This window comes from Numida meleagris, chromosome 7 (assembly GCF_002078875.1).
Source record: "Numida meleagris isolate 19003 breed g44 Domestic line chromosome 7, NumMel1.0, whole genome shotgun sequence".
Lineage (NCBI taxonomy): Eukaryota > Metazoa > Chordata > Aves > Galliformes > Numididae > Numida > Numida meleagris.
This window is the reverse complement of record NC_034415.1, coordinates 24,306,909-24,331,424: the sequence shown is the minus strand read 5'-3', so window position 1 is coordinate 24,331,424 and position 24,516 is coordinate 24,306,909. Positions and strand designations below refer to the sequence as shown.

At 42.7% G+C, this 24,516-nt stretch overlaps 3 protein-coding genes across 3 annotated transcripts; 2 read left to right on the top strand and 1 right to left on the bottom strand.

Annotated features, from left to right (window-relative positions):
* Positions 229–10,233, bottom strand: BTF3L4 (basic transcription factor 3 like 4). Its single transcript, XM_021404279.1, has 6 exons — positions 10,103–10,233; positions 9,095–9,158; positions 8,119–8,232; positions 5,856–6,057; positions 3,571–3,630; positions 229–2,674 (listed from the first exon to the last, which is right to left on the bottom strand). The coding sequence occupies exons 2-6, from the start codon at positions 9,146–9,148 to the stop codon at positions 2,628–2,630; spliced, it is 477 nt and encodes a 158-aa protein (XP_021259954.1). The 5' UTR covers positions 9,149–9,158; positions 10,103–10,233; the 3' UTR covers positions 229–2,627.
* TXNDC12 (thioredoxin domain containing 12) lies at positions 10,400–19,737 on the top strand. The gene is made up of 7 exons (XM_021404275.1): positions 10,400–10,599; positions 12,150–12,210; positions 16,868–16,920; positions 17,614–17,687; positions 18,204–18,273; positions 18,370–18,453; positions 18,881–19,737. The coding sequence occupies exons 1-7, from the start codon at positions 10,509–10,511 to the stop codon at positions 18,958–18,960; spliced, it is 513 nt and encodes a 170-aa protein (XP_021259950.1). The 5' UTR covers positions 10,400–10,508; the 3' UTR covers positions 18,961–19,737.
* Positions 12,217–14,634, top strand: KTI12 (KTI12 chromatin associated homolog). Its single transcript, XM_021404276.1, has one exon. The coding sequence runs from the start codon at positions 13,233–13,235 to the stop codon at positions 13,947–13,949; it is 717 nt and encodes a 238-aa protein (XP_021259951.1). The 5' UTR covers positions 12,217–13,232; the 3' UTR covers positions 13,950–14,634.

Genomic DNA, 24,516 nt, shown 5'->3' with positions numbered 1-24,516 from the left:
ATCAATGTTTAAGTAGTGAACAAACTCACTACAGAAGTACAGTGGTTATGAAGCTTCAGGCCAAGCAAAGAACATTTTGATGCACCACCTGCCCACCTCATTGTGGAGTTTTCATTGTAGCAACACAAAGTGTTCTTAGCTCTGCATTTCACCAGAATTTACAAACACTGTTTGAGTAATACCAAGAGTAAATATGAAGAAAAATAGCTTTTCCCACAAGAGCCTTGATGGGTTACTTTTAATTAAAATCAGTTTAATGATTGATAAGCTCTAGTATTTCCAGCAGCAAATCATAAGTGGTTGACTGTTTTCAGGTACAGTGAGAAAACTGGTAACGACATAAGCTAGCATATTTAGTTAGTTTACTGGTTGTCACACAGGAAAGAATGGTGGTTTAATGTGTCAGTTGTCATGACCAAGAACAAAAATTAAATGAGCATTTTGTAAGAATTAGGAAGTTAAGCTGTACAAGTTTACTGAATCTATCACTTAATCTCTCACAAAATTACTTTCCATATACTTGCTACATCAGAAACTGTCAAGCACAAGTTTTCAATATCTGATTAGTATTTGGATCAAGAGGGATGTCTCACACATAAACTCAGTACAATTGCTACTTTGAAATGCTCTCCACTCATGCCCCTTAAGCAAATGGCAGAACACTACAAATACGTGTTTCCTAGTACCCTTCATTTGCTTTGAGCTTTTGAAAGCAGCAAAAGGCAGTCCAGCGTGCCTGTGCACACATTAATGAAGAAATCTCTTCCTTATAAACAGAAGAATCTGCAGCTGATTCAACATTAGCCATACAACAAACCAAAGTTTCATTCAATACTGCAGGGAAAATAGGAGTGTGGGTATATCGAAGCGTGAAATCCTAAAGCTCTAACAGGATCTTCCCTGATCCTGCATGTATCTTCCTCAGTAGCTGTCAGCAAGGGTGTATCACTGTTAAAAAGGTGGCTGCATCCACTCGCTGTTCCTCAGCTACTGCTGGTGGGAAGAGACAACACACAAGAGGGAACTTCTCCTCTTTTGTACTGCTATTTTATTTTGTAGCAAGATCCATGTAGTATATAAAATATAACAGAAAAAATGAACAAGACCTATAAAATGAGTTCAGATGACAAGCCACTTCAGCTCTGCTTTCATGGTTTTATCATGATGTCACCAGACTCATGTACTGCTTACTTCGTACTTTTACAGTTCTATAGCATATGAACCTACATTAAAAAGCTGATATGTTCCAATTAAGCCATAGTTAAGTGACATAGAGGAGAAAAAACGGCTTTCTTAAGCCACAGCTGCCCCGACACAGGTTACAATGATGTCTAACTATACTGTAATGCACATAACATCCAGAACCTTGAAAGAGCCTCTGAGAAATTAGGTTCACATTAAGCATTTTAAAGGAAGGTCATAAATACTGCACTGTACCAGCGGTACCTCCCAATGTCCTCTTTATGCCTGAGGAGCATTTGTGGGGTTTAGTAAGCTACTAAAATAGATGACACCAAACCTAGAGGTAGGTTATAGGCAAAGGTAAAATACAGGCAATAAAAAAAAAATCCCTTTAGAGCTAGTCATTGCACAAACTGCCCAGCAGGAGGCAAGGCAAAATGTCAACAACTTTTTCCTCCCACCTTAAACATTGCTCACATGGTGCATTTAATTTCTAGTGCCATAAGAGCGACAGTGGATCATCAGCTGCTAGTAAATGCAGTCATGCCAAGAGAACAGCCTGAAGTTATTCAAGCAAAAATCTGTTATTGTGCAAAACTGGCGCACTGGACTATTACCAACTAGACCTCCAAGTTTTCTAAGTGACCTGATGGTAGAAAACCAAGGGGTTTGTTTTCATTTTGACCTAATATAGTCTACATGTTCATCAGAAGAACATACTGCTAAGTCTATGCGAAAGGAGTCAAACATCAGCTTGTCTCAAAAAACTAAGGAAATGAGAAAGTAAGCTGAGAAAGGAGAGAAAAAAAAAAAGAACACTTTGCCGGGACCAAGATTTCTCTTTTAGAAAGTTACTGTATCAAACAAGCTGGTAAAATAGCTTGTCTAAGTTAGCACGTGGGCATCAACATAAGGTTAATAACAAATATTGTATACATTTCAACACGGATGACATCTTCAAGTACAACAGTTAACGCAAACTAAACCCAAACTTTAAATGGTGTAATGCATTCGGGTCACAAAATGTGGACAAAACTTAACTTTACTCCTTCTATTTGGTGCACTTTTTGGTGATAATCAAAAGTAACAATGCTGAAGATTCATTTTATTTCTTCTTTCCAAAGAAAGGGGAGATGGTTAAATAAAAGTGTTCTCCAATTTGTTCTCCACTATATGCACACCCACACACATACACACACGCACATGCACACATCCCTCAAACTGCACTGACGTTTTTGTTTTGACCAAATGAGTAGATCCTGGGAGTAAGTGCAAAATGCAAAATCAACTGACAGAAAATGCTGAACAAACAGTATCATAAAAATACAAAATATTTATATTACTGAACTATTAACAGATGATGTTCTCTGTTTCTTTAAAACTTTGGAACCACATAGCTGATTTCTTAAATCTAGTCCATGCCAGCTTCCAGAACTATTAATGATTTAGTTAGCTTCATTCTTTGATGCTTCATCAAAGTTTTCTACGAGATCTGGAAGAGATGAAGATATTTAATACAGCGATGCCCGGAAACAACAACTTCACAGTTTAATGAAAATGCATTTATTATATGAAACATTAGGTAGTTCTTAACTAGATAGTCACATACGTAGTTTTCTTGTTTTGTTTTTTAGTGGGATTTGAAATAGCTTTAAAAATAATAGGATTTGTTTGAATATATGCAAAGAAGCAGATAGACAGGAACACTCAGAGTGAAAGTTCTAACATGAACTAAGACTGATTTTCAGAGGTGCTCTACTAGATGCAGTTGAGTCTCAAGCCACCGGCTCAACTACCTCTAGTTAATCAACAATTTATCATTGCACTCAGGAAGCAGAAAATTTTGAAGAGACCTGTGTATTTTTATGCAAGCTCAAAGCCCCTGCCAGAACTGAAAATCTGGGTCATTAATTTGTTATTTTAGGTAATACACTATACTGATGCATATAATGTATTAATTTATACAGTTATCAGCTGACAAGCTAACAACATGGAAAGGAAGTTTCTCAACAAACTAAGACACTGACACAAGCTTAATTTTTTCTACTGCAGAAATAAAAATGCCACCCCAGAATGATTTAAAACAACTCTCTGAACACTACGTCAAGCACATCTTCTTACAGATATTTTATTTTCCAGCCCTAAGAATCCTACTTGCATATTTCATTCACTCGTTCAACCTCCCTACATTTTAACCTAAGAATTAAGCCATCAGCAAGGCAAGCTATTTTCAAAAGCTGGAATCCAGTATCATCACTATTTCAATGGTACCCAGCACATTAAGCCTCTCTTACCAATTGAGAGGAATAATCACATTAAGAGCTAGGTATTTAAATGTGTGAATTAAGTCTTTGTACATTAAATGGACATCTAAGTAAATGTGCTTACCTGGGACATCATCATCTTCTTCGTCAATATCTTCAGATTTTGGTGCTTTACTGTCCAACACTATAAAAAGAAATCTGGTGCTGAGTGCTCATTATACATAATTAGGGACAACCACACAACAAAATAAGACATAACATACTAGTGAAAACAGGAGACATTCCCCTCCATACTGCTCACCCCATGAGAAACAAGCATGCAAGTGACTGGGATATCAAGAGTAACCAGCATGACCAAAAGATCCATTTGTGAATGTTCTTATATCACAGTATTAACACAGCTATTTTCAAATGCTTAGCTATATTAATGCAGAGCTAACAAAAGATCAAGTGACAAAAAAAAAGTGTGACTGTATCTTCTAACTGAAGTCACGTGTTTTAATGCAACGATAATGTGATACCAGCTTGGGACCAGCATACAGAATCACAGAATCCTTCGAGTTGGAAGAGACCTTTAAAGGTCATCTAGTCCAACTCCCCTGCAATGAACAGGGACACCACAGCTAGATCAGGTTGCCCATGGCCTGATCCAGCCTCTCCTTCAAAGCCTCCAGAGACAGGGCATCAACCACAACACTAGGTAACCTGTTCCAGTGCCTCACCACCTTCACTGCAGAATACTTTTTTATTATATCCAACCTAAATCTACTCTCTTTAAGCTTGAAGCCATTTCCTCTTTTCTATCATCACAGACCCTGCTAAAGAGTCTGCCCCCTTCTTTCCTGTAGCTCCCCTTTAGATACTGAAAGGCCGTTATCAGGTCACCTCACAGCGTTCTCTTCTCCAAGCTGAAAAGCCCCAGCTCTCTCAGCCTATCCTCGTAAGAGAGGTGTTCCATTCTGTGGATCATTTATGTGGCCCTCCCCTGGACACGTGCCAACAGATCTGTGTCTCTTCTGAACTGAGGACTCCACATCTGGACACAGTACTCCAGATGAGGCCTCACCAGTGCAGAGTAGAGGGGCAGGATCACCTCCCTCAACCCACTGGCCACGCTTCTTTTGATGCTGCCCAGGATACAGTTGGCTTCCTGGGCTACGACGGCACACTGCTGGCTCACGTCCACCTTCCCATCCACTAGTACCCCCAGGTCTTCTTTGGGAGGGCTGCACTCAATCCTTTCATCCCCCAGCTTGTAGTGGTAATGGGGGTTGCCTCGACCACGGTGCAAGATCCTGCAATTGGATTTGTTGAACCTCATGAGGTTCACCTGGGCCCACTGCTCAAACCTGTCTAGGTCCCTCTGGATGGCATCCCGTCCCTCTGGTGTGCTGACCACACTCCACAGCTTGGTGTCATCAGCAAACTTGCTGAAGGTGCACTCAACGTGACTGTCAGTGTCACTGATGAAGATATTAAACAGTATCAGTCCCAGCACTGACCCCTGTGGGACACCACTCACCACCAACCTTCATCCAGACATTGAGCAATTGACCACCACTCTCTGGACCCAATCCTGCAGCCAGTTCCTCAGCCACTGAACAGTCCACATATCAAATCCATATCTTTCCAATTTGGAGAGAAGGATGTTGTGGAGTACCATGTCAAAGGCCTTGCTGAAGTCCAGATAGATGACATCAGTGGCTCTTCCCTTGTCCACTGATGCACTGACACCATTATTAAATCGTCTCATATGATTCAATTACCAAGAGGCCACAAGTGTGGAATAAGCACTTCTATATCAAGGGCCCTACATGAAACCTAACCTTCTGTAAGTCATGGACCTTGGACCATGCTAGAAGTCATCTGAAATGCAAGAATTTCTTCTCATTGGTCCACCTAATTTAAAGCTGACTTTGTCATCATAAAGAACTAGTGGTACTGAGGTCATAACGAAGTATGATTAAGATGATCCATCCTTCTCAATCATAAAAGGCATTTTCTATAACCTAATAATACTATACAATACAGTATACAATAAAAACATTTCATAGAAGAAAACAGAATCAGTACCCTGACAAAGAGAACCTGCAGAGATTTTCTAGGTAAGAACTTCAACTATTTCTGTTTTTCTTAAGTTTTCTGCCATACGCAGCTGTGTACCTAGAGTTACAGCACACCTGACTTAAGATTACTTTAAGTTTTATTTTTAAACCAAGGTCAGCCTATGTAGAATCTTTGGGGGAAAAGATACATATTTTTTCTCCCATTGTATTTCCACAACAGAGGCTAATACAAGTAAACATGTCTTTGATTTCAGTGACAAGTGTTGCTATTAAGTGTAGGTTAACATTTTAAGACTGCATATACTTTTTTAAATCATCAGTGAAAGGTTCCACTAAGACCTACCTTGTCTTGGGAATTGTTCAGCTAACTTTCTGAGACTTGTTAAGCTGTCAGCACCAAGCTGGCTTAAGATGCCTGGAAGCATTTCTGTGATCGGTTTAGCCTCTGCATGACCAGTAATTGCAAAAGTGTTAGCAGAGAGGGATGCCTGAACCTTGGGGTTGTTGAAGTGAATAACCGTTCCATCATCTTTTATCATGTTCACCTGTTTAAACACATAAAAAGTAACATTTACCAAAGCGTTGCAGCATCTTGTTGAAGAAGTGCAATATGTTATTTCAAAACTAGATTTAAATATTAAAATTAAAGAAAATACTGAAGTATAGGTAATAATATAACCATCAGTACAGTACCAAGAATTGCCTCACCTGAATTAGAAGGAAAAAAAGACACTGCCATTCCCAGCTATTTATGTCACCTATCAGGAAAACATTACTGTTTCTGCAGCAAAATTGGCAAAAGCCTAAGACTCATGATCCGGCCTACTTGCTGGGAATTCCCAATGCTAAGATTTTCCCCTTACTTATCTCTTGCAGCACTGCAGATTTATAAATTAGCTGCACTCAAACTGGCTTCTGTGCTCTCCTAGTAATTGCACGATGACCCTTTTGAGACTAAGCACAACATACAACAATTCTGCTCCCCTGCCTTGATGTTCTGAATCACCAGGGATTAAGTTCACAGCCAGTACAGCTACCTGCTTAGTTCCTACTAAGGAAGTTCAAACCTTTTAGCAGGCTTTATTTATTTATTTATTTACTGAAGTTAACAGAGATTGAAGGGGAAGTTAACTTTTTTTTCTGGGCATGACTAAGCTACGGTTACTCAGAAAATAATTTTATCTGCAAGAAAGAAGAGAGTTTACTCATCCAAACAGATGTAATCTGTTAATAATACTTCTGAATTTTGTGACATTAGAGGTTACAGAGAAAACAAATTTGTCAACTGAAGAATATGTTTAAAACATAAAGTTACCAATATTCAAGGTTCAAAATACATTTTGATCAGAAGTTTTTCTTAAAAAAACAAACCAGATGCATCACTTTCCTACATAGCTTAGGGGAAGCGGGAAATGCTTTAAGCCCAGTCATCCTCTTACTTAAAAGCCTCTTCAGAACAAAACAAATCACAAAAAATTCTCTGCCTATGTTTGACTCAATATTACTAACCTCCCCAGCTTCTATGTATATAGGTCAATTTGGGTCTACCCGAATAATACAGCAGCGTAATGTAATTATGTACCAAGACGTCAAGGTTAAAGAATTTTGAACCATCTTCCTTCACGTCAACACATTTTAAATCTTAACTGTGTCTGAATGAAGATTTTATGCTCTACAGGGAGGGGGAAAAGAACAAGGAATGTTTGTATAGCACAGCTTCTCACACATCATACTCCAGTAACAGACAAACTCAGAAGTGATTCTGCAGCAGTGGTATGAAGGCTTTCAGGCAAACCAGGCTTCTACTGAATCTGCATTGCCTTTGGAGTGCACAAAGAGACCTCTGGGTCAACTTGTAACCCTGCTTAAATTAATTAATCACAGATTAAATATTATGCTTTTTCAACCAAGCAGTACTGTAATACGGAGCTCGTGATGAAGGAACGCTGCCTCCTCCTACATATAAGTGTCACACTCTCTACAGTATTATGGAAACAGTTTCTATTCCAGTTCATATTTTATCCTGAAAAATTCATACACAAAAATAGTATGAAATACCTGAAGCCTCTGCATTCCAATTTTATATAATACAGAAGCTGCTTCCACAGAGTTTTGCTAGTACTGTAAGAAATACCAGTCTCCTGTATCTATCAAAAGCAATTCTGGTTTTATTTTCAGACAGTAAAAGGATCTAGTTTTGATAACACAGACTTGTAAATTCCTATTCCAAGGACTTAGATGCCCTCCTTCACATTCTTCATCAGACAACAATTGAACGTGCTTACTGCTCTACTCTTAAAATTAGGTAATTTCAGTTCAAAAGGTTAAGAATCAAGAGAATTTTTGTTTCGCAATTAATGCAAAAGACATGCATCACAAGCAGCTTACTACCTTCTGTGCTCACTGCCTGGACAGTAAAACCTTCTCCCTTCTCTTTTTAGGTATGTACACGGTAATATAAATGAAACAAAAAATTAAAAAAAAAATCAAGTAACTTCATCTATACGTAATCAGACATATGAGTTTGAGAAAGAAAATGAAAGTAAAAAACAACACCAAACCAACACAATGAATTTCATTTCACACAGGAAACACTATCACTATACCTCCTCAATGCCAGCAATGTTATTTACTGCCAGTTTTTTGAGTGAACTCTGAAGTTTTTTGTCATCAGCTGTTGCTGTTCTGTGCACCACCTTCTTCTTTCTGCGAGCTGTTCCCTGGAAAAGAATCAAGAGAACAGCCTGCAACACTCACATTCTCACATCACTTTCAATTTAAAAGTCATCTCACACTCAGCAACATCTCTTTTTTGAGCTATAAGAATTCTTAGACTTAAGACTTCTTAACACTTCTCAATTTTCTTCCCTTCACTTATAGTTTTAGCTGTCAGTCTCAATCTTGAGATTTTTCTTAGCTGTAAAAGACAGAAGCACAGAAGATTTCCTCTTCCCAAAAGCTGGATTATGAAAATATTATTAACTACTAAGCAGCATATATGAATGCTTCTTAAGAACTTTATTTCAACCAAGATGAATCAAATTTAAGAAGTCACACTTTTGTAAGCAAGTAATTAACATTTTTAGACTGCTCCAAATACAGCAATTCTGGAATTCCTACTTTGCAAGCTTTTGTACAGTCCCCCAAACCCTTGCCTACAGTTAGGAAATGAATACTCACACTGGACCATCTATACACTTCTTTTGTCATATTAAGTACTGGCTGGCACAGAGGAAATAAAGAACTCAGTGCACAGTCAGATAAGCCCGGGAGCTGATACTAAAGGAGAAACTTCCCAACAGATAGAAGGGAAAGAACTCGAACTACCAACAGGTAAGCTTAATCTGAGCTTTCACAGGTAAAAACACGTCACTGATTTAGCAACAGCTTACACTCTGGAACTACTCACCCAGTAGCTGTGAGTTGAAAGACAAGTGCTTTTCAGGTAGTAGTAAGATATAGACCATTTCAGGTCCACATTACGTGTGGAATTTTTTTTTTTCAGGCCTCTAAATGCCCCCTCGTGAGAAGTTTCTCTCTAAGCCTGTAAATCACAGAAAGCACCGCAGCTCTCTTTCTTACCTTTCCTCCTATTCGGACCTGAGCTTGAAGCTTGGCTAGTTTTTCTTGATTCATAGTGTTGTGTCTAAAGAATGAGGTATAAATACAAGTTAACTCCCAAAATATTAAGAAAAAGAAATCACTGAAATAACACAAGCAAAAACACAAAAAAGCCCTCAAAAAACGCACCATCTAAATAACAGAAAGTAGCTCTGCAGAAGAAACATCTGCACCACGATGATGCAAATCAACACCACGTTTGCTGTTGCATCAGTTCGAGGTAAGAACCATAAATTTCCAAGTATAAGTATGTCAGCTCACTGCTAGAACCACCTCGCTACTGACTCAGACCAAAACCAGCACAGACAGCACAACCGCTCCAAGGAACGCACCTTTGTGCTGAACAGAGCCCAGGGGAAAACTCATCCCTGAGCTCCCTGATGTACTGCTTCCAAAGAAGGAACCTCTGATACATCTCTGTAGCTAACGAGCTGGCTCCAAACTCAAGGAGGTTCACACGCTGCCACAGTGCAAGCACGGACCTCCGGCAGCTATTGCTCCAACCCAATGCCTAGGAAGTTCGTCAGCTAGGTTCTCCCATGGACCAAGGGTGACCTTTAAAGACTAGAGGACGCGAAAGCGCGGCACAGGAGGAAAAACGCCTCGGCCGTAGGAGATGAGCGCCGAGAGGCCCTCAGAGAGCGCTGAAGGAACGCGCTCCGCAGCCGCGTTGTGCCAGGGCGGCAGAGGGAAGCAGGCCTCCAGCACCGCCGGGCACAGCGCAGCGGACGGGGGAGGACAAAGGCCGCATATGTTGGCAGCCAGAGGCCTGCGGGACAGCACAGCCCAAACGATACGGGAGACTGCAGTCCTGAGCCCCGGCACACGGCCTCGTTCTTCCGCCCTCTGCACTCAGCCAAGGCCCAGCACACGGGAACAGGACAGAGCCGAGTGCCGCAGAACGAGCCCGCCCGCCCGCTCCCTCACGGCCGAGCGCGCGCGGGGGCGGCAGGTGCGAGGCGTTCTCACCTGAGTCCAGCGGCCCCTCCGCAGCCCAACACGCGGTGAGAACAAGATGGCGGCTGAGGAAGGAAAGAGCGGCGCACAGAGAAAGGAAGCTTCGCGCCACGTGACGGCACCCAGCCGCCCGCCCCCAGCCACGGATTGGCGGTGGCGCCGAGCGTATTTGCATAGCGGCGGGGGCGGGAGCGGCGCGCGCCCGGGGCGCGGTGCGATGCATGCTGGGAGTTGTAGTCTGCTCTGCAGCGGACATGGCGGCCCCCGGAGGACCCGGCGGCACCGCCCACATCCGTCTAGCGTCACTTCTGGACTTCAAAAAAAAAAAAAAAAAAAAGGAAAAGCGAAAAAGATCCCTGGGGCTGCTCCGAGCTTCTCTCCGAGCTTCAGGGCCCGCACTGAGGGCGTTGCTGACACCATGAGGGCTCAGCCCGCGGTAGCCTCCGTCCTCTGCCTGTGCCTGCTGCTGGCCGTCTCTGCCGCCGCCGCCGCCGAAGGGCTCGGAAAGGGTCAGCAAACGTTTCCTTCGCGCTTTGCTCTCAGCTTTTGGTGTTGCCGCGAGGCTGTGCGGGGAGGCCCTCAGCAGGGCGGGGCTGGGGAGGGCCGGGCCGGAGCCGCCCTGAGCCACTGCCCCCCGTGGCTGGGGGAGACGCGGCCCCTCGGGAGCAGCCCCGCCGGTGGCTCCTAGCGGGTGGTGGGCGACCTTTGCACGGTTCCCCTCTCCCCGGCCGCCCGCCCTCCTCGTGGGGTTGCCGTGGTTAGCGGTTCGGCTCCCTTCAGGCTTCACCCGGGGTGGTCGTGCTCTGGGCGTGTTGCCCTTAGAGCAGATTTCCGCCGCAGGGCTGCGGTGAGTGCCTTGAGCCGAAGCTGCAGGGCGTTCTTAGCTGGAACAGAGGATTGTCCCTGTTTCATCATGCTGGCCTTTGAATGAAATACTCGACGTGTCTGTATTCTGAGTAAATGTGATCTGCTAGCCTTATGGCTTCCAGCTCCCCTCAGCCCTTGTGAGCTTGTACGTCAGTGCCTCGCTGGTAGCAAGACTAAATATTTGATGTGTTGTGTTATACATGTTCATGGTAGTTTGTACTGGGAGATAAGCTGAGGTCATAAAAATACTGTGCCAGCAGTTCCAATTTGCTCCGCTTTCCGCAGTTTCTTTGCTACAGGTTTTAATGGAGGTACTGCCTGCCATGGTGTCAGCACTGGGCAGCCTGTGGCTCCCAATCCTAGTGTAGCTCCCCAGATTGTCCCCTCGGTGAGGTTACAGCCCATGCTGTGTTGCTAAGTTATCCCAGCTTTCAGTAATGAGATTGGGGAAGCCATGGCTGAGTTTTGCCTTTCAGCACAGCCCATGTCACTGCAGTGATGGGACCTCTGAGGAAGTCTTCAAAGGAGGCTCCCCTTATCCCAGATCTCCTCCATCTCAGGTCTTCGTGTGATGGTGGTGGCCAAAAAATGGCAGTCTGTTTTCCTGTTGGCATGTTAGCTGACAGAACAAGACTTGATACCTGCTTGTTGGATACATATTTCCCACGTTGTTCAGTCACTGTAACACTCAGAAACCCCCATAGCAGTGTTCTTTCTTAGTCTTTGATGTCAATTATCATCAGCAGTAATATTCAGCATAATAGTTTTAGAGTATTTCATAATCATTTATTGGTCTAGGTGTGTTTGATTTTTGCTCCCATTCACTAAAATTTAGGAAGCCAGATGGTGACATGTTTAATTTGTCATTAATCAGTTAATAAATGTTCATAAGTTGAGAAACAGTGGGGAATAATCAGAAGGCACTTCAGTTTTAAGCTTTGCTTGGGGAATTTTTTGTCCTTTGCATAATTGTGAATATTCATGAGTGTGTGATTTGTTTTTGTTAATTAATTTCAGTGGGATTCCTCAATAAAACTGTGTAGGTTGTAAGTATTCAGAGAAGTCTCTCCAGGACTGCAATTATAATTTCCTTTAAAAAAGAATATATTATGAGCTGAAAATATTCTGGAGGGTTGTTTTCTTCTGATGATATGTTAACTGTGCAGCATTTATAGAACCTTCTCTCTGGCAGGTTTTGGAGATCACATTCACTGGAGAACACTGGAAGATGGGAAGAAAGAGGCAGCAGCCAGGTATGTTACTTACTCATGAATACAGAAAAGCAGCTTTAAAAGGTCACTCAGATTCTGTACCAGTGCTAACCAATCCTAAATTTAACCACAGAAAATACAAATTATTAACGACAGTATGGGAGACTGCTCAGATCCCTACAGCTAGTTAAAGAAAAAAATAGGTTTTTTTTAGTGTTGCTGAGGAATCATCTGTGTTTAATCACTTCAATCAAATTGAATGATTGAGCTGCTGTCGTGTCTCTGAAGTGAGAAGATACTCACAAACAGAGGCTTAAGTGCTACTCAGTCCCCTTGAACTCATCAGCGCTCACTGTGGCTGTCAAAGTGGATGTGCCCATATCAATGTGAGATATTTTGTTACTAAGGAACAAACTGATAAGTCATTAAAGTAGCACCTTTTCTATGTTGAAACTCCAATACTGTCTCTGTGAAAAGATTTTAAGAACAGACATTTTGATGTTTTTCTCAGAATTTTTTCTCTTTCATGTTAAAACATGAGAAATCAAGCTGTATGTGTATCAATTCTTCTTGTGTTTGTAACTGTATAACCTCGATCTGACAGTGCTGACCTCGGCAGAAGTTCATTATGCTTTCCAGGTTTGTAGTTCAGTTGAATTTTGCTCTTGCATCGATTGACCTGGTGAGTTCCTCTCGCTACCCAAAGTCTGGTGATGCGAATGCAGATGGCACTGCTGAGAAGTCTGGCGAGCATTTATAAGTGGATATTTTAACACTTATTTGATATATCTGTACAAAAAATAGTCACAGTTTTTGCAGGAATAATTATGGCACTACTTTGCAGTGAAGCAGAGAGAGTTTGTAATTGGCATGGAGGAAGCAGGACTTAGGCAGGATGAGAGATTCTGCTCAGAACCCCTCAGGAGCGAAGGCTGTCGCGCAGCCCCGGGGCGCTCCCACGCGGGCGCCGAGGCCTCGTTGCTATAGCGACGGGGCTGACCCGAGCGGAAGCAGTGGCGGTCACTTCCGGGTCGGCATGGCGGCGCTGGGGAGCTGAGGGCGCGATGCCGCTGGTGGTGCTGTGCGGGCCGCCGGGGAGCGGCAAGAGCCGGCGTGCGGCCGAGCTGCGGGAGGCGCTGGGCGGAGCGGAGCGGCAGGCGCACGTCGTGGCCGAGGCGGAGGGCGGGCGGGCGGCTCTGCGGGCCGAGGTGGAGCGGCTGCTGAGCCGGCGCGACGTGGTGATCGTGGACGCGACTAACGAGCTGCGGAGCATCCGCTACGAGCTGTACTGCGCGGCGCGGCAGGCGGGCACCGCGCGCTGCCTGCTGCACTGCGTCGGCGGCGGCCCCGCCGAGCCGCCCTTCGAGGCCCCGGACCCGCGCAACCGCTGGGACCGGCCGCTGTTCACCGTACAGGGCGAGGAGCCGCTGCCGCTGGCCGACATCCGCGCGGCCATCTTCGACAGCGCCCCGCCGCCGCCGCACCGCGCCACGCGCAGCCAACCCCTGCAGTCCGGCGGCTTCCTGCATCTCCTCGACCGCGCCACGCAGGACGTGGTGTCCGCTCTCGTGGCCGCCCAGAGGAGCGGGGCGCAGCCTGGAGAGCTGGTGCGCGTCCCCGGCGTGGAGGAAGGGCTGGTGTTGCCGCGGCCTGTCGGCCTGGCTGAGCTGAGCCGGCTCCGCAGGCAGTTCATCAGCTACACTAAGATGCAGCCCAGCGATGAGAACTTGGCCCAGCTGGCCAGCATGTTCCTGCAGTACCTGAGCCGCAGCATCCAGTGAGGCACGGCTCCTTCGTGTCCCAAAGTGCTCGCAGGAGTAGGAACGTGCCCTGCTGCCGTGCACCCCGAGGAGCTGTGACCTTTGTGTTACATGTCACAGCCCACGGCAGTGACAGTGCTGAGAAAGCCAGTACTGTGGCGCTGCGGTGGCTATTCTCCCAAGAGGATCTATAGGATGGCTCTCCTCCTGTCCTCCCTACCGTGTTCTTCCCACGTGCATCTTTCAAAAAGAACTTGTTGCACCCCCATGCAACTGAAGTCTCCTGTGGAGACCTCCATCTTGATACCCAAGTAGCAGTTGAGCATAAATGCTGCAAAGTGATGACCATAAGGAGAACTCCCGCCCTCCTCGTTGATGTGTCTGTATCTTGAATAAGAGGACTGCTGTTCCAAGACTGCCTCCAGATATATCAAACTGTAGTGGGGGACTTCAGTTCCTGGTCTAGAAGAGGCTGTATTTTTGGGACATAACTGTTTTTAAAAATCTTATTGAACTCAGCAGATAGATTTGCAAACTGCACAACAGCAGAGTGCTGGCTTAGGAAACTTAAACCTCTCATTTCAAGTTTAACAATAAAATACGTGCCTTAGATGGAACAGTCTTAATCTACCTGCGGGACTGTTTTATTGAAACTACTTGCTATGGCTTTTCTCTGCAAGGTCATCATTAAATGCTTTTAAAAACACTAATTGTTTATGAGTGAGTGCTCTTGCGCTTGTTTAGAAAAGATGAGCTGTGACGTCAGTGTGCTCTGGCCAGTGCTGTAAGTCTGTACTGGTTGTACTTAGTTTCAACTAATTTTGATCTTTACTGTGCCACATATATGGCCTGTCTGTACTTTTCACGTTCTGGTGGATGCTTCATCCCTCATGCAAATCAGTGTCAGAGTTTAGTTTTATTTCTTTGTGTAGTGCTATCTGGGAGGAAATGATAAGTGGGGCAAGAAGAGTTGCTTCAGTGATTTGTCCATTTATCTGAGATACTGATTGCTAAATGAGCGTTGTCATTTCAGAATGGGAAAATGACTACGGAAATGTTTTTATGTAAATAGTATTACTTTTCCAGTCAAGAAGAAGAAAACTGAGGAGGCACATGCAGTATCTCTAATACTTCTGTGATTTCTTGCTGGCTAAGAGTTTGTATTCTGAGACGGAGCACTTGCATTTAAAATCTGCATAGAAAATCTATTGATACAGTTTTAAGCGCGGTGCAGTACCAATTGCAGCTGCTTTTGGTAACTCTTCCGAGATGAAGATCCTTGATGATAAGAGCAATGTGTATTTTCCAGATTTTATTCAGCATTTAATTCCCAGAAACTGGGGAGGAAAAAAAAAATATTGTCAGGGTGGGGACACAGATGTAAAAAGACCTTTGCCAGGAAAGTGTGTATTCTTGTTCCTTGCTGCAAACAAAGTCCTGTGTAAAGAAGACAGCATATTGCTCAGTTACAAATGGCAGACTTGTGTTGGACTACTGTAAATGTTAATTGCTTCCTCTCTGCCCTTTCCTGGTTCTGAAGGCTAAAACTTAATGTTGGTAGGGATTTCCTTTCTTACCAATCTGCAGCTAAAGGAGAATCCTAATTTTCGGTTATTCTTAATGCTCTGGAAGCTATATCACTATTACTAGCTTCCCTTGGATATTTTTCTATTGCTTAAGGGATTTAATGATAAGGGAAAAGGGGCCATATTCCCTTGTTCTTGGTCTTCTTGAGCTTTCTGTACTAGTTAGCTTTTGCCAGCTGTTTGAAAAGTGTTTTAAGGACTTCTATGTGCAAAAAGTACGAAGATAAGTGTTGTACTACTAGATGTGCTCAATAGCAATAAAAATCACCTGTAGGTATGTCACTTTTTTCTTGTTAAGAAGATAAAAGATATAATAGTCAAGGTATTGAGAGTTGTAAAGTGATGGATTAATTGAATCGCAAGCACTTAGAACAGTAAGTATGTGGAATTCTTTGTGTTTAAGGTCTCTGTCTAATCACATAATGTAACCTGAGTACATTACCAAGGAGCTTAGAGAATTCAAACTTGTTAAGCTTGACTAGGTGAAATGCTAAGGGGCTTTTCAGAAACAAGGTTAAATAAAACATACATCAGGTGATGGAATCAACATCCAGGTAGTATAGGTAGTGACTGTCAAATGAATTATTTGGGAAGAGAAATGTCATTCACATGGTGTACCTGAAATACTCAGTACCCTGAATTGTCCTTCACAAATAACTTTTCTATATTCATTGAACAGGGGAGTTAGGCTCCTAACTTTTGTCATTTTACATTGCACTTTATTTAGGCTTCAGTTCCACGCAGATTCCTTCCTTCTTGGTTCTCAGATTTGTTACAGGTTTATGTCAGCATACCAAGATAGGGGCAATTAGCCTGGAAGCTGGAGGGCTTGCCAGTTTACTGTGTGTGATTATTGCTCAAAGAAGGATCTTGATCATGGGAGGCTGTAGCAGGAAGTGTCTGAAACATGCAGACAGCAGTGGGGGAGAGGGGTTGATGGATGACTGTCATTCACTGGATTATGTTAAGCAGCTGTGTAAATCCCTTCTGAGATCTCTTATGTAGCTGGTGTGACTAACCACAGCTAACTTCTTAAAAATCACATGACCAGTTGTGCATCTATGCAAATCTGAACAAATGGGAGCAAGCCTCCCAAAGAGAAAATCTCCTACTATACTAGAGTGGTTGGTAATTGACATTTCTAATAAATTGTTTTAATGCATGTTTATGATTGCTGCCTTGCAAAAAGCTTCTCAAAACCTCAGAATATAGTAGAATCTCTCTGCATTTTCTATTACATAAAGCCTGTGTAGATGTCCTTGACTGCTAAAATGTACAAGCAATAGAACTTATAGTTGAGAGGCTTGTATCTAAGCTATCTGACGTTTTTTCTTTTTTTTTCTTTTTTTGCAGTGGTTTGCCTCTTATGATTATCATCCACAAATCTTGGTGTGGAGCTTGCAAAGGTGAGTGAATTTAATACTAGAGCTTGATGAAATTTCCAGTGAACTTTTGCATACAAATTGTGTAACATGAGAACCGTGAACTTTGCATTCAAAATGTGCTTAGATGTATTTATATTTCGTTTAGTGCAGCATAGTATCACACCACTTTGGCCATTAGCACTGCCAAAAGCCAGCCTTGTGTAAATGCCAGTAAAGTAACAGCTACACATCTGTAGTGGCTGCAATTTTTCCTGCACTTTGCTACAAAAATTGTAGAAAATGAATGATTTGAGAGTTAAGAACAGATTATCTTACTTTCAGCCACTGTTTCTCAGACGGCTGGGATTTGTCTCTTTCAGTATTGCAAAGGAGCATGCTGATCATAATGACTAGGCTTAAGATGAACAGGCCGAATGAGAAATGATGGTTTACAGCAAGCTTTTGTTTCTGTTCCATTGGTTCAAAACTGACTGCATACATCTGATGGCTAAGCTTCACTGTATGGCTGCTCAGCAGGGATCATCACTTCACTTACCTGCTGTTCTGAGCCTGGCTTGAGCAACTTGATGCATATATTCCATTTACCTACTGCTCGTTGGAAAGTAGCAGCTCTCTAGAGGGAGAAGTAGAGATTTCTCTGCTGACCAGAAAACCTGAAATATTTTCCATCGTCTTTGCATATCTTTCTCTATTTTTTTTTCTTTTCTTAATTAGCTTTGAAGCCAAAGTTCGCTGAGTCTAAGGAGATCTCTGAACTTGCTCATAATTTTGTTATGGTCAACCTTGAGGTAGGCCACATTCTTATTTGTACCTATGTTACTGCTTAGTAATTAAGCATTTTGAATCCTGCTTAACAGGTTGCATCTGTTTCTTTTCTATATCCTAAGTCTTGCGCTCCTGAGTAGATATGCAAGATTGATTGCTAGAGCCAATTGTTTTGAAAATAATTTTCTTCACTGTAGCTTTTTATAAACCTGACTCTCTGCTGCTGTCTCTTTAACAGTTTAACCTTGTGTTTGTCTGTTGCCACAGTAAGGGGATTTGTATTCATTCTCTCATAATGCATCAGACATTCCTACACCAAAGCGGAATGTTTAATGCACACTGATATTTCACAAATTCTACTTGTTTAGGGGAAATTACCTTATTTCATTTGAAAATGGAAATAGTGCAATACCTGTTGTCTGTTCAAGATGTAAATTGTTCACGGTAACTAGAATCTGAAGGCTTGTTTCTTTAAAATGAGTGCTGTGTTTTGTTACATCTTGCTAATACATTCCCCCTTTTCTGTCTTGCTTTTGTAGGATGATGAAGAGCCAAAGGATGAAGCCTTTAGTCCTGATGGAGGCTACATTCCCAGAATCCTTTTCATGGGTAAGATGTCTACAGCTGTTGTACCCACTCACAGGACTGTGTTCTTACTGTTACCACCTGTATTTCCTGTTTGATTTCTTTTTTTTTTTTTCATAGATCCCAGTGGAAAAGTCCACCCAGAAATCATAAATGAGAAAGGAAACCCCAGCTACAAGTATTTCTATACTAATGCTGATCAAGGTATGTGAGAAATAACTCGAAGTACATTTTTAGTGAGATGGATCTGTAGGTGTGTCCTGAGTGAAGGATAGCACCTTCATTTTTTAGTGGAGAAAAATTATACTTCACAGTGTAACTGGAAGCTGTTAAGTACAACATGAGTGAGTGGCTCTTCATGCTTTGAGGAACCACATTTAGAGTGATGATTCACTTTAAAACCTGCAATAATGTTTGTCGAACCTAAGTATTCTCCGTTTGTCATGTGGAAAATCATGCAATTCACAAAGAGCTGGGAGAAGAGCTTTTTTGTTTTGGTGTGTGTTTTTTGCCTTAGGTTGCTTTGTAGACGTGCATTCTGTAACTGTGTTGATTTAAAATATTTTTATTAGCGTGACACCTTGATGTTTCTGTTTTGAGATTAACAGTTGATCTCTCTCTGATCTTTCAGTTATCCAAGGGATGAAGGAGGCCCAGGAGAAGCTAACAGGTGATGCTTTCAAACAAAAACACCTGGGAGATGAACTATAATGAAAACACTCAGTTATGCTTTTCCATCACTTCAATACTCTCAAAGGAAACAGTTAAACAGACCAAGAATGTAGATGCACTGGAGGGACATAATTTTCCTGTCAACAATGTTAGGTTAAACCCTGTTTGGAGTTCACACACATGCATCAGTTACAGCGTTATCTCCTCCTCTGTCTGGCACTGTGTTCTATAATGGTTATTTCCAACTAGGTAATGAGCAAACACATCAATTTGTGTGTTTGAGCAACCTCTAATGTTTGATATTAAAAGGGAGGTTTGTAGGGCAAAACATTCATTTGAAGACAAACAGCGTAATTGGAATAATCGGATGTAGCCAGCATTTTGACACTTAGTCAGGGTTGGATACCTCTTTTCTCACTGGTATTATGCGATCCCATTGTTTCTACTGGGGGTTCATATGAATGGGGGCATGTTCCTGGGCCAGGTGTTTTCTAGACTTCCCAAACCGTGAATTCTGCCACTAAGCCAAGTAGAGTAAACTTCATCAATGTTCAAGCAGCATGTGAAATCATGAGCTCTGCAGACATATTTTTATGTAAAATTCTGTGTGATTCATCTTTATTTGCCTTTGGGCAGAAATTGAGCTTACTTCTTGTGCAGTCACCTTTTGATTGTTTCATCAAGTGAAGGTGGGTTATGTTGAAGCATTACAGGGAATTCCCTTTTATTCTTTGAATGTTTTCTGGTGAATGCCTTGCCATCACATTGTACTGTATTTTTGTACCAGGATGAAGAATTAAAACTTTTTAAACATAAGCATGCAGAAAGTGTTTTTTGGTGAAGGACATAGCTTTCCATTCTTAGGGACTGGCAAATATATTTTTGTTTACATTGCAGTGGTTTGTAGTGTTGAATGTCACAGCTAAAGGTTTCTCCTTTGTATAATTAAAAGACAACAGATGCTTTTCATGTAATAATAATTCAGCCATTCTTATACTACATATGCTGTTGAGGATAAGGTAATATCCAGTGGTTATCTACTGGAGTTGAAAAGAAAAATAGAGGGGAAAAAGTAATCTAGCTTGACTTTCTGGTAAGGATGTATTGCTGGATCTTGTTCAACTTGTTCTCCATGTGGATCCCGACATCCCCATCTGCAAAGTTGCTTTCCAACCTGTTGTATCCGTGGGTTCTTCATTCCCAGGTGAAGAACTTTGCATTTCTCATTGTTGAACTTCCTGATAGCTCTCCACCCATTTCTCCAGCCTCTCGAGGTCCTTCTGAAGGGCAGCACAAGTGTCTGGTTATCATCTGCCAGTTTCCTGAGGGTGTCCACACCTGGGTTACTCCACAACTGACTACCCTCTTTGAGCTCAGCAGTTCTGCCAGTTTTCAGTCCACTGTCCATTTATTTAGCCTGTACTTCTTCCGTATGTCTGAGAATGCTATGGGAGACAGCTGAAAGCCTTACTAAAGACAGTATAAAGCACACACACTGCTCTCCCCTCATCCACCAAAACCCTTCATCTAAAGGAAAAAAAATCCTGTCCAAAAGGCACTTGCGCTAACTTCCAATAAAAAACTGAGAGTTTTCTATGGATAATTTTTGAAAATCTGCCTGAGGACGTTAACTGGGGATGACTGTGGGATACAGTAAACCCACTTGCCTACTGAGTCCACTTTTACTGTTAGTGTAAGGAATTTTACCTTCCAGAACATTCTGCCTTAAAGGGACTTTAGACAGTAAATCTCAATTGAGCACTAAAAGACAAGGGCTCGGTGGAGATGTTGGGATTGTTGCACATTGCAATTATCCTGTTCAGCTACTAGAAGCTATTCCACGGGTTTTATACTCTGCTTCTTTTGGAAATCATCTAATACATTAACCAACAAATTTAACTCAGCAACTGTTCTCAAGTTGTATCTGCCTTCAAAGTAAATAATTATCTGTAAGTCCAGAAAAAGGATTTGTGTTCTGCAGATCTGTATTTTTTCCCCAGCTGGGTCAGTTGACCTAATAAAAAATAGGTCCTGTCTGATGCTCCTTATTTCATTTATAGCTTTAGATTAACACAGCTGTACAAACTCATTGCTACTTTTTTTTTTCTGCTTGCCACCAGGGGGAGGACTCTGCTTGCTCATCTGGGATATGATTCAACAAATCATAATTAAAAAAAACAACAACACTGATGCAGAATAGCAGGGTACAATTCTGTGATTTTTCCAGGCATACTTTCACAGCAGCTCTGCCCGTGTCTTATCTCTGCAGTGAGATCATAGCCTGCGATACGTACATCGTTTGTCCCAAAGCATTGCTTTGCAACATGTTCCGATGTCAGAAGCAACATTGCCTCCAAGAAATTTTTAGGAAGTACTGACTGTGGAGATCTCCCACTGGTGACAGATGTGAATCCTTTATCATTAAGATCATTTTTATTCAAAAGTCATCTCCTTTGTTTCTTCTCTAATGCATTCCCTCTCCTGTAGCATTGTCTGCATTCCATCCCAAGCTACTTCTGAAGGGGAAAATAATTCACAATCCATTTTTCTTTGCTATTTGGCTGCCTCCTTTCTTTTTAATCCTTCCTGCCCTTCGTATGCTCAGACATGGTGAGCTGGTACAACTTCCCCACCCTCCTTTGTCCTTGCTCTTCTCTAGACCGTGCCTTTGCCCTCCTCTTCTAACAAGGAGCTTGGCAATTGCTAGCTGCCTTGGTGTTTATTTGGGGTCCTGACAGAATATGGCATGAGTGCTGCTGCTTGATGTGAGGGTCAGCAAGTTAAAAAAAAAATACAAAAGCTGTTTACATATCTGGATTAAAGGCTAAACTTACTTTTGATCTGTCACTTAAACACAAATATTTTTCTCTTGCTACCTGCTAGTTTTATACCTGGGTATTTTAGTGGCTCATTCCTAATGCAGATTCTTCACACCTTTCTGTTGTTTGATCTAGATCAAGTGACAAATCCTGGTTGGCATTTTCTGCCATGCAGAGGCATACACCTTGAGCCTTTCATCCAAGAGCTGCTGTATGTATGTTGTGTAACTTTATGCACATTAGCAACTCACAGAGTTTAGAGGAGCTTCTTACACATCAGTGTTTGTTGTAGTTCAGTATAAAGTTAATTATACACTGCAGCAGCTCAACAGTGCACAGTAACCAAGGCCTCAGATTAGTTTGCCCTCATCAGCTTTGTTTTGTGTGCATAGCTATTTGCATATAACTTGCAGTAAATCATCTCCATATTTATGTAACTTCTTTAGATACATCCCAGAAATTGCCTCAGATTCTCCATTTATGGGGATAAAAAAACGGAAAGACACTTCAAAATTCTTAGTATAAACCCAAAGAAGCGCCAGGCCAAATCAATCTTGTGTAAACAAACATGCTGTCAGCTCCCTTCTTCCCAGAAACAACCCACAGAGGAAAAAATGCAAAGTTAATTAAGGAGTGACTAGATTGCAGCTAGCCATCTGGCTGCCTGGGAACAGAGGTTGCTTTGAACACCTGGGACTGAACAGGCTTTAAGGAGGTGTCAGCCAGAGGCTCAGGAAACCTTTCCTTTGCCATGTTTCACAGCAGGGAACAAAAGCACAACAGGAAAAAGCACCAGCACTGCCAGAGTATCCTGTACATAATTGTGGCATGCTGAGTTTACCTAGGCAAATGCACTTTCATCCCCATCTCTGTCTGCCATCGTATCTGCCTTGTATCAAACTGCTAATGAGCTTCATTCGATGTCCTCACATCCAGCTTGTATATGAATAGCTCTGTAGTGATATTATTAAAGGTGTATGAATGCAAGGTCATATATCCTTGGAGGAGACGGAAGTTCCCACTGCTAATCCATGTGTGTTTCAAGGAAAGGATAAGGATAATCTAACAGGTTGCATCTCACTTCCAGAGAGTTGTGGAAGTTGTCTTGGGGGCTATCCGGGCAGGGGAGCTTGCTGCCTCAAGCAGGAACCAAGGACCAACCACAAAGGTCTTTCAAATTGGTGAAAATCACTTTGTTTCAGAACTAGCTGGCATATTATTAACGCATTCCCTTTTTCTTTCTCCAAGAAAAATGTGCTGATTTGCTAAGCAGTTTAGTCAAATAAACTCAGTTTGCTTTTCCTTTCAAAGTTTGCCTAGTGTAAGGAGTGGCCGCATACAGTTCCCAGGCCTGCCATTGTCCACAGCACCACTCCTGACAGAGGTAGTGATTCATCCTGTGGTGCCAGCCCGCTGCCAACATGTCAGCGTGCCAAGGAATCATGCCCTCTGACAACTGCCAGCCAGTTCCTGTGGGCTGTCACCTCTCACAGGCTGTGGGGAAAGTATCTGAGACTTGTGTGATCCTCTCCAGGTTGTGACAAACATGGCATAATTTTGTAATGGCTAACTCTGTGCTACATTCCTTTTATTAGGGACAAAAGAGAGAGACCACAGCATTTTGTATAACTACTCTGGAAGCAGAAATTCACTGACCTGTGCTTCAAGCCTTCCAGGCTGTGACTCAGAACAGCACGAAACGTGACACACCACTGCTGCTAGCATTTGTCCCCACATAGGAGCCTATCAAACAAGGTGTGGGGAGCGAGCTGTGAAAACAATGGAGTGTTTCTGAGCTGCTCCCATGTTCTTCCTTCTACTGACCAACATATGTCCCTGCAATGATGTGGGCACGAAGAGAAGACAACAGAGTTTTGCCCTTCCCAAAGGATATGATGGCATTGCAGCCAGTTTGAGGGAGCTGCAGGCAGAGCTGGGCAGGGCTGCAGGGCAGTCCAGGATGACTGGGTCTGGTAAGGCTGTAGGTAACTGGTTGCTAGTTAGAAATCCTTTTTTGCCGTGTACTCATTTTTGAACTGTTCTGCACAAGCACAGTATGGGGCAAGTGGAAGTGCTGCAGAAATATTAATTGGTAAGATCTGCAGATGTTCTTGCTGCTTTCTGAGTGTTTCAGGACACCACATAACATGCTGTGCATAAGAGAAGCTCTTCTGACAGCACAGTCAAATCTGGATGTCAGTTTATTGAGCAGTTTCTGATATTACGATCAGTTTGCAAACTACATTTTCTAAAGTGTTGGTGCATTAGCTCTGATAAAGAGAACAAAATTTGCACGTTGTTTGGAGAGACAGCATGGGGCATGTAAGCTGTTTATTCCTCACTGAGGGAAGAAGCGCCTGGCTATGTGCTGGTTACCTATTCACATAAAGATGGTTCTCATTTCTTCCTGCAGTTGACCTATTTAGAGGAAAACATGAGCTTCCCCACAACAGCTGCTAAGGAGCTGAAACCACTGCTGTCCCCTCAGCGCCACGCCTCGCCCCGCCCCGCCGCACCTCAGCGGCCCTGGGGAGGGCTCCGTGGACCGAGAGTGGCTCCGCGCCGTCGAGGGTGTCCGTGGTGTAGGAATTGAATGTTGCTTCTGCATATAGAACTAACAAGATTCGTACTTTATTTCGTGGTCTCTTTATTGATACTAATAATTCTTTCTGGGGTTCTCTTTATTTCATTGAAAGGGGGGTCTCTGATTGTTTTCATCAACTATCCTTTAGATATTGATGCATGCTTAGTAAGTAGATGAAGTAATTAATAAGTA